At 35.6% G+C, this 13,588-nt stretch overlaps 1 protein-coding gene across 8 annotated transcripts in view; it reads right to left on the minus strand.

The window, feature by feature from the left end:
* The window catches only part of ATP8A (ATPase phospholipid transporting 8A1), a 103,058-nt gene that overhangs the window by 56,427 nt on the left and 33,043 nt on the right, over positions 1 to 13,588 (minus strand). The window contains exon 2 of one of the 8 annotated variants that reach the window (XM_073085951.1): positions 10,054 to 10,468. The exons of 6 other annotated variants lie outside the window; for them this stretch is intronic. In XM_073085951.1, coding sequence (XP_072942052.1) covers positions 10,054 to 10,177 — 124 coding nt within the window. In that variant the 5' untranslated portion in view covers positions 10,178 to 10,468. Of the gene's footprint in view, positions 1 to 6,895; positions 7,139 to 10,053; positions 10,469 to 13,588 lie in introns of those variants that run through there. One more of the 8 variants, XM_073085954.1, reaches the window with a different exon arrangement.

Consider the following 13,588-nt stretch of genomic DNA (forward strand, 5'->3'; position numbering starts at 1 on the left):
AGTTGTAATTGGAAAATAGTTTATTTTATTATTTATTATGTAAACGTAAAGGAAATGAGTTAATTACTTTTAAGCGTCAAATAAATGTAAATAGAAATAAAAACATTGTCTTTTAATCGTTGAATTGTTTTTTCAAACCAGTTGAACTCGCCGTTTCGTATCGCACATGGAAGGTGTCCGCTGCGGGTTGTGGGACTCTCTGGTGGGTCAGACGTCTGGACAAGACGCTCTACGCACCCTTGCAAATTTTAACATACACACTAAATGTCTTTTAAAAGCAGTAGCTCACATAGTAATTATTATTTTGATCAGAAAATAGTACTTAATGAAAACCATATGAATAAATAACTCTTTATTGAATTAGTAATTTATAAATAAACAACACTAGTTATACTTAACTCAAGTAATTGTTCTAGTAAATTTTCTAAAACCTTGATTTATTCGATGTACAAAAGGTAAAAGATTTGGAAGATAAAAATCTATGAAATCTTTTGTAACAGGTGTATTATTAATGGCACTAACGACGTTATTTACGAAATAAATGTAAATCAGAATCAAACAAAGCGGTCCCTCGTTGGGTGCCAAAACACATAACATAGCGATATGTTCCACAGAGCTTGCATTTTATGTCTATTGGACTACTAACGTTGGAAATTAGAGATCACGATTAAATTTATGCCTCGGCTTATTTTTTCATTTTCATTAATCTTTGTTTTCTTATTAGAACAGATTTAGACAGGAAAATGTTATATTTATTAGTATTATGCCTTTATTATAGTTTTTGCATATTTTTATAAATGTTACAGTAAAAGTCCGAACTACGATAAACCGACACTAGATTAAGTTTAATCCGGTATAACCTAAGATTGACCAACTCATGACGGTTACAGTCCAAAACAGTCTAATACTCGTATCATTGTTATCAGACTTTTACCACCGTATAGCTTAGTATCCAATCCAGTTGTTTTGCATCCGAACGGCTTATTATGTTAATGAGTGTTGGTCAATAAATCAATAAGTTTGTAGCGGTCAACGATGCTCGGCGTCACGTCTGATCCACGTGCGTAGCATCGATCGCGGAGATTCGCAAGGCCAAGACTGCTGCAATTTGATTAGAGCATTAGCTGAAGGCATCGTGTAGCAGGGGGCACGATACCAGCAGGCCTAACCAAGTATAATATACGTTGTTGCGTTCTAGTTTGATGAACGTGGCTAATGTGAAAGGATACTTGTGATGACCCTTTTTAGATCTCAGCTGGGGCTTTCTGTAAAACGGGAGGCCGCCTGGAGCGTTAGTGAAAAACCGTGTCAGATGTTTTCAAGCCTATGATAAGGTTTAATGAATGCCGTCCAATGGTAACAATACGAACAATGGTTTAATACGCAGTGCATTTTGGAGGTACGGTAGCATGTATGAAATTTAATTATCCGTCCAATTGCCGACCGCGCCCAACGTTTCATTTTGTAGATCATTTACGATCTATAGAAACCACGAGGCTATTATTTGTACTTTATCATTTGTGATTGACCTTACGTAATACGGTATTTTGTCCGTTTGTGCTGTAATTCCGTTTTTTCGCTATGTATAGAGATGTGTGTATGTATAGTATATGTTTAGACTAAAGTTAGTTCTACTTTTGACTACCATAATCTCATTGAGTTTCTTTAAGTAATGATAAAATAATTCAATGCTTTCCAATAAAATATGGATTTCTTCTTTTTAAATTCATAACATGGCTTATTGGAATCCCCGGTGGCTGAAACATATGCAGATCAAGTACGTATACCATGTGTGATTTATGCATTGCTTACCTACCTGTGCAGAATATTTCATTTATGTACGACGATTGTAGCTTTCAAAGCAACCAAACAATTCATGGAGGCATTTACTTATTGTAAAACGAATATTAGATATGTGAAGTTTATGTCTTACGACTTAGCCGATCAATAGTACTTCAACTTACTAAAAGTAGGTAGGTAGGTAGCTATTGGTACTTATTCCTTGAGATCTTATTTTATTAATTAATTTTTAAGCGAAATATTTCAAAACATTGTGTAAAAACACAAAAAGTTTGGTAAATACACATGTAACATTGTAACTTTTCGAATACATGTATTGCCGATATTCAAATTAAGATGAATATTTTCAAGAATATGTGTTTGGACGGATCGCAACGGGCGGCACGGTTTGGAGGGCGGGAAAATCAGTTTTTCTTTTTTATGATGTGAAAAAGAGTTTGGAAATCCAATTTATACCCCTGGGCGGCACGTTTTTTAATAGGAGACTTTGCAGAGGACCATTACTATTTTTTTGCTGCTTTTCTTTTCATATATCTTTATAATCTGCCTTATGCTACACTGCTGAATTGTTGGCTGCTTCTATTATATAAAACAGTGGTGGTAGCCTGTTGTGTAGTTAAGTTCTTTGTGCAGCATGAATGGCGACGTGAATCAGTTGACGAGTCTTTGTTTCCCGGGTCAGTGAATTACTGAACTCGTTACTTTTTTATTGTCTGCGGTATAACGACTTTCTCGACTCTTAAGAAAAGAAACATTGAAAGCCATTTTCCTAGGAAATGTCCTAGCATCTCATTTTCAAATAATACTTTACGTTACGAATTTGTTTGACTAATATATTTTTATGGCGCGCTTTAAGTCCGCGTTATAAATTAAGAGTAGGTATTTTTCATAAAAGCTTGTTTTTTCTGTGTCATGGTATTTTTAGTACCTAAATTAACTAAGAGTATTTAAACAATAACCGGCGTGTAACTGAAATAATTTAATATGAAATGGTGTTATCGTTACTGTTATTTTTTTATTTAATTGCGCAAACGAATCACTATACGTTTGACTATTTGGCTGATATGTAGGTACAATGCACACCCATACTACACAGAAATATGTAGAGGTAGAATGGAAATAGAATTTACTATTAGACATTTGTACATAACAATTTAAATGAAAAAATCCTCATCATAATTTTTCATTGTAGATACTTACCTAATTATGGTTTTAACTTTAATTCTGCTCGTGTATTAAATACCTCAGTTTTAATTTAAGCAAGCTCAAACGTGTGTTACGCTCCGGAGAACAAATGAGAGGAAATGTTCTGAAATTGTTGGGAGAAATTCATATGTAGCAGGGAAATTCTGAAAATTGTAGCAAAGTGTAGCAGTTTAGCACTGCGCGCTAGCCTGCTAGCTCTCTACGAAATAGAGCTATTTCAATTTGTAACGACGAGTTTTATTTTTCGTGTACGCTTATAAATCGAAGCTAACAATACACCACTAAAGATTTAAAGTGAATCGGTTGGTTAAAATTCGAGATAAAAACGGATCTAAGTGTGGTTGGATTGGTGGTTTTGTTCATTGAGGTGTTTTATGTGAAATAAATCTGTGAAAAATACTCTATAAATAAATAGTAGTAGGTATATGTAAACTTTGTTAATTCATAGTAATATACCTATTTGCATATTAAACAGTGTAAAAGCGCGCAAAATATTCACAATATTATACAACTTCCGACCCCGTAAAGAGCAGGGTGGCTGGCTGAGAGTAAGTGTGATACGCACTTCCGAGCTTCAAGGGCATTTCAAAGGTTTACGATAACCCGTCGGTTTAAAACATTCGACATGGGTTGGACACTAATCGTACCTTCCTTGCCAATCTCAATTGTACTAATTAACATTTTTTGCAATGTAAGAACTTTTACGATTTAAGATTGAAATAGGTGTTGCGGTGGTACCTTCCCGGTAGTACTGTACTGGTTCTACTTTCCGAGCTTCCATGGCGGAATAGATACGTAAAAAAACTGTTTGAAAATATTGGTATACTTTATAGGTATACGTAGTATTTCATATCAGTTTTCATTCACCGTTAAAGCATTTGTAATTCATATCTGGGCACTCGCTTTGAAATCGATTCCCTCGGCTCAGCTCTATTGCAGCCTGATGGGATTATGACAATAATTGAGAGATTTAAGGTTTCATAGGTATTTTATTCGTTACATATCGGTTTGGTATCGTATACGTACGATACGAGGCAAAAAAAATCAATTGATTTTCAAATTGAATCTTTATGCCTATGTGACATACATGACATTGTTGCTTAAGGCCATATTTTTCAAAACTAACTACATACTATACAAGTGGAAAAAACTTCGTAGTGTACTTCTGGAAACAAACCGCAGTGTTAACGCCGCGGACGGCAAAAAAAGGCCCCCTGTCATCGACTTCGGAAGCATAACTGCCATCTATTTTGGCTATGCTAAGCGCTGGTGTGAAGCGCTCAAAACGGGTTGAGGATGTTATTTCAGGATGTAACTTTCCTCACCGGAAGGCATCGTTATGAGAAGCGGTTCAATTTAATCCTCAGGGATAGAAACACATCTGTCGTCAATCTCAGCCAGAAATCTAATCTTATCTGGGGTTGATTACAGATGTTGATGAGCAGCAGTGAACACTATAAAGTAGACTACATGTATAATTCCCACTTCAACTTTATGAAAACAATTGAGCTGTAAATGGAAACCTAACGTTTGATTAAATCATAACCATAAGCCATAATAATCGGCTTACGAAGACCGACGTACGCGATCGATATAATATAAATAGCTGATCAGCGCATTGAGCGGATAGTAACTAGTCGTCAAATTTAATCCGTTAAAACCAAAAGCCATTAGTAATTAGTAAAAAACATGGCTTCTACAAATTTCCAGCACGAAGTTTTCCATCTTTATCTTTATCTTAAGTACAAATAATGTCTATTATGTCTATACTGTTTGGTTAAATTATATTCGTCTTCTATATCATATTTTCATATCGAAAAGGAGGAATAAAGTTTAAGCGTTATGAAAGGCGTTATTAATATTGTAAATATTGAGTGATATTGCGAATTTGTGATATTGAGTCAATGACGTTTCATACTTAAGATCAATATATTGAGTGATATTTGCAGTATACAACATAGAGACGTTTTATATTGGACGCAATCGTTATGACTTAGGTAGCTCACGAAAGGCGGCGGATTTGGGTATGCTTAACTATTATGTTCGAGATGTTTTTCTATCTTTTTTTATAAGATAGAAAAAATATCTCGAACATAATAGTTAAGCATAAAATAGTAAAAGGTTATGTTGATCGATATATAAATATAAGGCATTTATATATCGATCAACTTATGTTATCAAATTCGCAAGTAAAAGGTTATCCTTTTACTTGCGAATTTGATACGCAAATAATGATTTATTGGGACAATTGCATTATGCCGTCAGTAGTGGTACAACAGAGTTATTTACCGTCACACCCAATCAGTAGGTTGGAATTCAGCCAGCGAGACTCCAAATATGGATTGTTACCAAAATGTGAGTAGAACCTTTGAACATTGTGAAGACTAAAGTTATGGGTAATGTTTGTTCAGAGTTGACGCGGATACATATACTCAACATAAATAACTCACATATCATCAACATAAATAACTCCACTACTATCTCACCGCTGAATAATGTACATGGATCACCAATTTAATGAGTAGGTTAAATTTTTGGTTATAGTTCACCAAAATCGCCAAATACTGATTGATATGTACAAGTACAGATATACCTATAAGTACAGTTTCATTTATATTTACAAAAATTAAATTAAATCAGTGATAGCTTAGTGGTTAAGAAACGCGGCCTCACGATCGAGGGGTCCGAGGTTTAAATCCCAGGCTCCTCGCACCTCTGATTTTCAAATGTACGTGCGTATTAGAAATTAATTACACTTGCTTAAAACGGTGAAGGAAAATCTGGTGAGGAAACCTGCATACTTGAGAGATTAAAAAAATATATCAAAGGTATGTGAAGTCTACCAATACACACTTGGCCAGCGCGGTGGAGTATGGCCTAATCCTTCTTATTCTGAGAGGGACAGCGTATGCCCAGCAGTGGCCAGTGCCCAGCAGTGGGACAGTAATGGGTAGATGATGGAATTAAATCATGCAGACTTCCCACAAATGTTTTAATTGACACTGTATCAGGAGATATGGTACACACATAACTTTGAGAACTTAAGTGTGATTTGAACCTCAGGGTGAAGTTTATATTACTTTGTTATCATGTTTTTAGTATATGTGCGATATAATATAGATCAAAAGATATGACAGATAATTTTTATGTTTTATAGAATCAGACGTTTTTCCTTGTAATCTGTTATAATACTCGTAAAGTAGTACTTCATGATATCTGTTTAAAAAATCAACAAAAAGATAAGCAACAAAATGAATAATCTCTCAAGATATAAATAAATCCTTACTTCCTTACTAATACTATAAATCCGAAGTATGTCAGTCTGTCTGTCTGTCTGGTTGTCTCTTCTTCACGCCTAAACCACTGAACCGATTTTAATGAAATTTTGTACAAAGATAGTCTGAGACCCGAGAAAGGACATAGGATAGTTTTTATCCCGGAAATCCCACGGGAAGTAGGGATGGCGATCTAAGATCGATTAATCGGAGAAGCGATCTTTTGGACCAAAAAATCGATTATTTTAATCGATATTAGTAAGAATTGAATCGTAAACTATGCATTTGATCAAGTGATGTTTAGCAAAGTTGTTGTCCATTCCAATGTAGGTACGAATTTTGAGTTTTATGTATGTTAGTATGTCATATTATTTTCTTTTAAACGCGGGCGAAGCCGCGGGCAAAAATTAGTAATGTTTATAATCAAAAGCAAACTGCACTTGCATTACTGTTTAAAAGAAGACTTGTATTTAGTCCTATATTCGTATTGTAGACATCACAAACTACATTTTGACGCCTCTCAAGCCGCGCAACGGAAAAGCAATAGACACGAACGCTAAATTGGTCTTCAACACTAACAAGACAGTTGGAAAAGGTAAAAAGAATACACTTACCGAGCGGCTTGAAATCTCCCAAATTAACAAAGAATCTTGGAACGCTGGGGAGCAAACATTTGCACGTCACTATTGCATGTCTGAGATGGATCATTCCAAATTCTGGCACTTTGGGAAGGACATCTACTCAACGCTTAAGTAGTAGTCGATGATGTGGGCTACGTAAAAGACGAGGCAAGTGGCGATGTACATCATTATCAGGATTTGGACCAACATGATGTTCACTCCGCTGCCCGTGGTAGACTGAGGTCACCTCGTATGAGGAAGCCCTATGCAAGGTGAATGTCGTCCACACGCTGATCTTATTGTGCGGTTACGTAAATACATAATTGGTGACAGAAAGATCGTTATTGCGAACCATCAATACTTTGTGGCACTTTGGGAAATGTTTTCAATAATGAATTTGGTCATAATAAATTGTGTTTATAATAATTGTTCGTAATAAATAAGAGTTCACACTTATCGTTTAGATATCTTTGCAGCGTGTTACGGATAGACTCATTAACTTGTATGTCCAACACAGAAAAGTTATCAAAGCCATTGATTATACCTAGATAAATTACTCCGTTTCTGGACAGCCGCAAACCGAACAGTAGGTAATTGTATACTGTATAAGTATTCTAAGAAAAGTTTTTAATAAATTATTGATTGTTTTGTATCAAACGAGCTGTATTTTCCCATTGGCTTAGTTTTCCATTAGTATCTATTTCCGTATTTCAATCAGTATCATATTTTCACTTGTCTCAATAAACGTGCCGGTAAAGTTCACGTTGCGGACGTAACGTCACGGGGGAGTTATATTTTTTATAATTAAATCTATCGATCGATTATCGTGGCAGGTGCTAGCTGTAGTCGTAAAAGTTGATTTACACCTATTTCTAGCATGAAGTACTTCTTGCTTTTCGGTGGAACGGTCTGGCTGTGGGCTCAGGGATTCAGAAAAGGATATAGGGTATCTTATATACCGAAAAAACGTACCATTCCCGAGGGGTAGATAAAACCTGTGAATGCGAGCGGAACCGTGTGTAAAACATAATAAAATATAGATGACGCACGTGTCTAATGATTGACGTTGTGAGAAATGAGATTTTTATCTTTATAGATACTCGTATTTATTAATATGTAAACTTTGACAATGACAATTGGGTGATGAAACTGTATACTTTTTTGATAAGATAACACACGAATGCCCATAGATCAAAACAAATCAGATAAGATCCGCATAATAACTTAATAACACGTAGGTATACGTAGATAGATTATAAATATTTATGGGTTAGACATAATAATAATATTAAATATATGATATCATCTTACATCAATACGTATCAGATATCGTGTTTATTTATATTTTTCTTGAGTAATAGGGAAATGGTGTCACGATATCTTTGAGAACCTGATAAAGTATAGCTGATATAGCACGTTATTTCCGTCACATTTCACTTTAATTTATGCTCAATAGCTAATTTTCGGTGCTAGAAAGCGGCGCTTGAGAGTTTTAACCACCTAGTCAACTCACCTAATGGTGAAGTGGTGGAGACAGCCTAGTGGCATTAAGTTATCGCTGTGATTGTAAATGTGATTGATAATTTTCAATTTGCCAAAGAGATCTTCGATGAGGATAATAACCGAAGTTGACGGCTTAACGTGTTCTCCGTAGTGCGGAAGCGTCAAGTTCAGTCACAGGCAATCTCCCGTCCAATTCCCGACCGCGCCCGATGTTGCTTAACTCAATCGATCAGTTCTCAATTGACGATCTACTCATCCTTTGAACTAGATTCTAGTTGAGTAATTTGCAATCGGGGTTAAGTTAACATCCGTGAAATCGTTTGGGCGGCCAGTCATTTGCGTGTGGGGCCGTTCAAGTATTACGTAACGCAATTTTTGAAGATTTTTGACCCCCCCCTCCCCCCGTTGTAACGCACCGTAACGTTTTTCTATATCCCCCCCCCCTCCCCCTCTCTAAGCGTTACGTAACTCTCACGTGTCAATTTTTACCATAAACTCGCTAAAAAGTTATGTTATAGTTTTTATCCTTGGGCGTGTTCAGCCCAACTAGGTCTCCTGAGTATTCTAAGTTAGTTTAAGTATAGTCAAAGCATATATACTACTATACTGTACTATACTTAGTCTAACTCAGAATACTCAGGACTTAGTTCGGCTGAACCCACTCATTCAAGGGATTCCCCGTAAAACGTATATGAAAAGGGTTGCCAATTTAGGAGTTTTAATTCTCTATTTTTTATTAAAATATGTTACGTAACGTGTATTAAGAAAGACCCCCTCCCGCCCCTGTAACGCATCGTAACGATTTACAAGACCCCCCCTCCCCCCCAAATTGCGTTACGTAATACTTGAACGCTCCCTGTCCAAGAATGTCACATAAATACGCTCGAAAAACATTTGGCTCCACAGTCGGGTGTAGGTACTAATAACTAATTCAAACATTCAAATTTGAAGGTGGTAGACTCCTTAGAAATAATCCAGTGATTAGTAAATGCCAGATACTTCATTGATCTTTATGACTTTATCTTATGATCTATATTTTATGAAAGGTTTCATAATTCCTTACAGGTTAAGCCGCTTATCGTATTTTCAGGATAACCCGATTAATTCCGATCATTTAAGTAAGATAACGTAAAAACGTTTTAAGGTTTAAAGGTAAAACAGAATTGAATATGAGTTTAATTTCAATTACTTCATTACTTATTCATACGTGCTTAATTTATCATACTGCATGACATTAACTAATGGCTTAGTAATGAATTTTAGGTCTAAATTACAAATTCAATGTACAACTGTATTTCAAATACGAGGTAAGAACTCTTGATTTGATGGATATGACGTAATCATTAAAATATTTTTATTTTAGTTTTATTACATAAACCTCAATATCAATAAATAGATGGTATTTGTTTATTTTTCCCGCTTTTGCACTGTTTTTTGTATTATTTTACTAAACAAAACGTTGTTTATATTTGGTTCGTTGCTAGGACATAGCCGACGACAAACTTTGCTACAATCGTCATCTGTGTGTGTCAAATGACGTCTAGTTCGTATTTGTAGCACATTTTCGCAGCACTTTTAGTTTAGACATTTTTGAGCGCAGATATTAATTGAACTGTCGGTAACATAAAAAGCGAATTGTTAATACTTACGTAGCCTCTTGTGCCCATCAAGTACAGTGGTCGCAGGTATGCTCAGTCCATCGATGGTGTCTGCGCTGGACACCTCGTGCAGCGGCAGCTCGACCGTGTCCGGCGACCCGCCCGGCCACGCCATCACACCATCACCGCTCTTCAACCGGCATCACAATCCACTCCCTCACCAAATCGGCAATGAATTACCGACACTTAAAATTTACACTACGATATGTCACCCTGAACACGTTTGGTCACTTGTAGTTCTAGCACCACTTTTAGTCTTTTTATTTATATGTTTTAAGCATATCTTTGTGGTTTTAAGTTTGGGTTTTAGTTAGGGTTCAGTTCGTTTAATGTTATATGGTTACTGTATACGTTTATGGATTCTTATGTTTAAACGAAATGTAGAGTTCAGTGAGCACTGTTGTTTCTGTAGGACTAGGCGGGTGAGGTTTCTGTTATGTGTGTGAGTTGTTAAACAAACGGCTAAACTGCTTAACAATGTTAATCCTATCAAAATCCCGGTTTGCATAATATTCGAGATAATCTATCACAAACACGCAGTTTACAACGCACTCTACATGCATAACAGCATATAGTTTGTTCCGGGTAAAATAATAAATTATTTTATCTGACACTAAAGGAGCAGGATAAAAATTAAAGTTGTTAATTATGAATTATGTATACTTGATACAAGAGCATAAATCCCTAAAGAATTTAGCCCGAATGTCAAACGACAGTTTGTACGGAAATCTTGGAAATGACTAATGTGATTTCGGGGATTACGATTACTATTAGGGAAAAGTCTAGGTATGGATAAAACTTACAAGAACAGATAGCAGGTGTGCCATGTTGCTCATGGACATCTGTAATCAACCTCAGATAGGATTAGATATTTTTACCTGAGGTCGGCCCCAGATGCGCCGCTTACCACACCCCAAAAACAAAAACACAGCAGCGCTTAACGCTGCTGTTATGAGGCGCGAAGTCGAACTACGAAAGGCTCTACCGCCTTATTTAGATTAGACAGTCATCTGATATACTTTCGTCATACCTTCAGTCATACCTTCATCACTACCACCAATCTACATTGGAGCAGCGTTGAAGCGTCCTTCAAGTCTCTCTTAGTTATGGAGAGATGCGTGTCCAGCAGTGGGACATAGAGGGACGCCACCATATCGAAACGTGTCTTGTCTTATTTGTATCTGATAACGTGGCAATTAATTCAACCATCAATATTCCATGAAATTATGTATTCGCACGTCTGCGGGTTATGGGGCGGTTTCCTGAACGATTAAAACGATGCACGTTTACGTAACGTATTCAAGTTGGTTTAACACAAGTTTTTACTTTTCAAATACGAATTTTATTTAGTAGAATTTATGAAATATTCGTAAAACTATTGTAGTCAGTGAAAGAAAACTAGGAAATAGCAGAGTTTAACAGTATATTTAGTGCTTCGCGACCGTTCTTTGTGAAAGCTAGAGCAAGAATACCGATGACATATTTTCTAAATTCAAAACAGAGTTTTTCTACAGCATTCCATTTTTGGTTTACAAAAAGTATCAATATCCAACAGTCAGAGATGCTCATGTAACACTAAACTGTTTTTATTATATTGGTAGCGCACTGCGACATATAAACTAAGCTTAGTTTTATATTTCTGAACAGTTTGTAAGATCTACTGAACATCGGATTGCAATTTTGCACTTTTCGGTACTAGTACTCCGACGTTACGTCCGCTTCATCTGTCTTATTTCTCAGAATAAGTTATGTTGTCCGTTATTATAATCAGTACCTATCGTAGTTTTACGACACAGTCACACGAATACTTCAGTTTGGACTATATTTAGTATAATTAAAATGAATTATTATTAGTAATACGTTGTACATAAATTCGTACCAAATATTTCTGTAATAATTTCTATATCTGCTAACTAAAATAAAGAAATTAAACTAATGAAAACAGCTTTGAAGGAGCCATTAAAAGAGCAAATGAATAACCTTCAAACCACAGATCCCTTCGGAATAGAGTTAACATTTACTACTAAATATCCAGAAAACCTTTCGTAAGAGCTTCGCCGAGGGAATTGGCCACTTGGATTATTAATTTAATGTAAGTACCGGATAAGCGCCGGCTACCAAAAGTGTTTGTTAAAATTATTTCTATTCAGACGAAAACAGTAAGTTTTTTGTTTTAATTATAATCCTTGTTTACGGCTTTTTTTCCTTTATTATTATCAGTATCTAATCTTTTATTAATCATATAATTATTTATTAAAAAATATTTTACTCTAATAAACTTAAATGTATTCCAAATAAATTACTATATATTTTGATGTTTCGAGAATGAGAAGCTAACAACAATATTCTTTGTCGGTGAAAGAAAATTGAAACTTTCTGCGTGAGCAGTTTCCCGGAACATGTACCACTGATGATTCATTGCACTGGCCATGTCATATTCCGTTACCCATGTCACCGCGCCTAAGCCTCTCTTTGATATTACCTTATGCCGAGAAATTTTATGTCACATCATATAAAATTGAACAAAAAATGCTTTATGGGAATTGAAGTATAAAATGATATTTAGAAAATTATAATCATTCCTAAGCAGTTACATCGATATCAGACTGTCGAGGTCATCCTAAGGTTTTTAAAAATGTCATTATTTTCTATTGTAAAATATGTTTGGATAAGTGTTTGGATAAGGAGTAAGTTATAAACATATGTGACCTGTCCAACTATCAACTATTTGATATGAATCCGAAGGTCAAAAGAAAAACAAGGTCTTATGGCTCTACCTAAATGTATACACTGGAAGCACCTGCTTAATGCACAGAGACTCATGATAAATTGTTACTAGAATATACTGGAGGTTACCTACCATATCCGACCGCGTTCTGTTTCTTAACATATTATGTTTTATTTTGATAAGGGTACATTATATTATTACTTAGGGTAGTAGTCAATAGGTAATTATGTAAAAAATATACAAAGTCCTTTAATTTTTTTGATGTACTTCCACTGCAGTTTTGTTTATTTAAATAAATTCTCAGACCTCAGATTTTAACAGTCCGCAGAAAAACCAAGTAAATTAATAAATATTGTTATAACGCAACGCACATGTTAATTAAACACGATTAGCTCATAGCACAACATTCCACTCTTGACCTCTAGCCACACTGGTTTTAAATTATTTTACTCATTAATATCGGATCAGGTTTCGGTTCTGCGTCGCGCCAAAGCCGTCGTACCAGAACGGTCCACGGATATCAACTGAAGAAGTTCCCATACAGATAGTAGAAACCATCAACTGATAAGATACTTGTAGGTTTCTTTAAGTGGACGGCCGCGCCTTTCGGAAGTAACAAACGAACGGAGTAGAGATAGAGGTTCGAATCCAGGGTTACGTGTCAAGGAATTTTGTCTGACTTTCTTAAAGGATGTTCGCAATTACTTGTTTTTTTAATGAGTTGCGAAAACATTTCTAAATATCTGAGAATTGGAAGGTGGTAGAATCCTTCGTGGTTCGACTCCGGTGGCACCACCG

This window comes from Epargyreus clarus, unplaced genomic scaffold, assembly GCF_041222505.1.
Source record: "Epargyreus clarus isolate Ecla_fem2 unplaced genomic scaffold, WU_Ecla_fem_2.2 ptg000023l, whole genome shotgun sequence".
NCBI classification, from domain to species: Eukaryota; Metazoa; Arthropoda; class Insecta; order Lepidoptera; family Hesperiidae; genus Epargyreus; species Epargyreus clarus.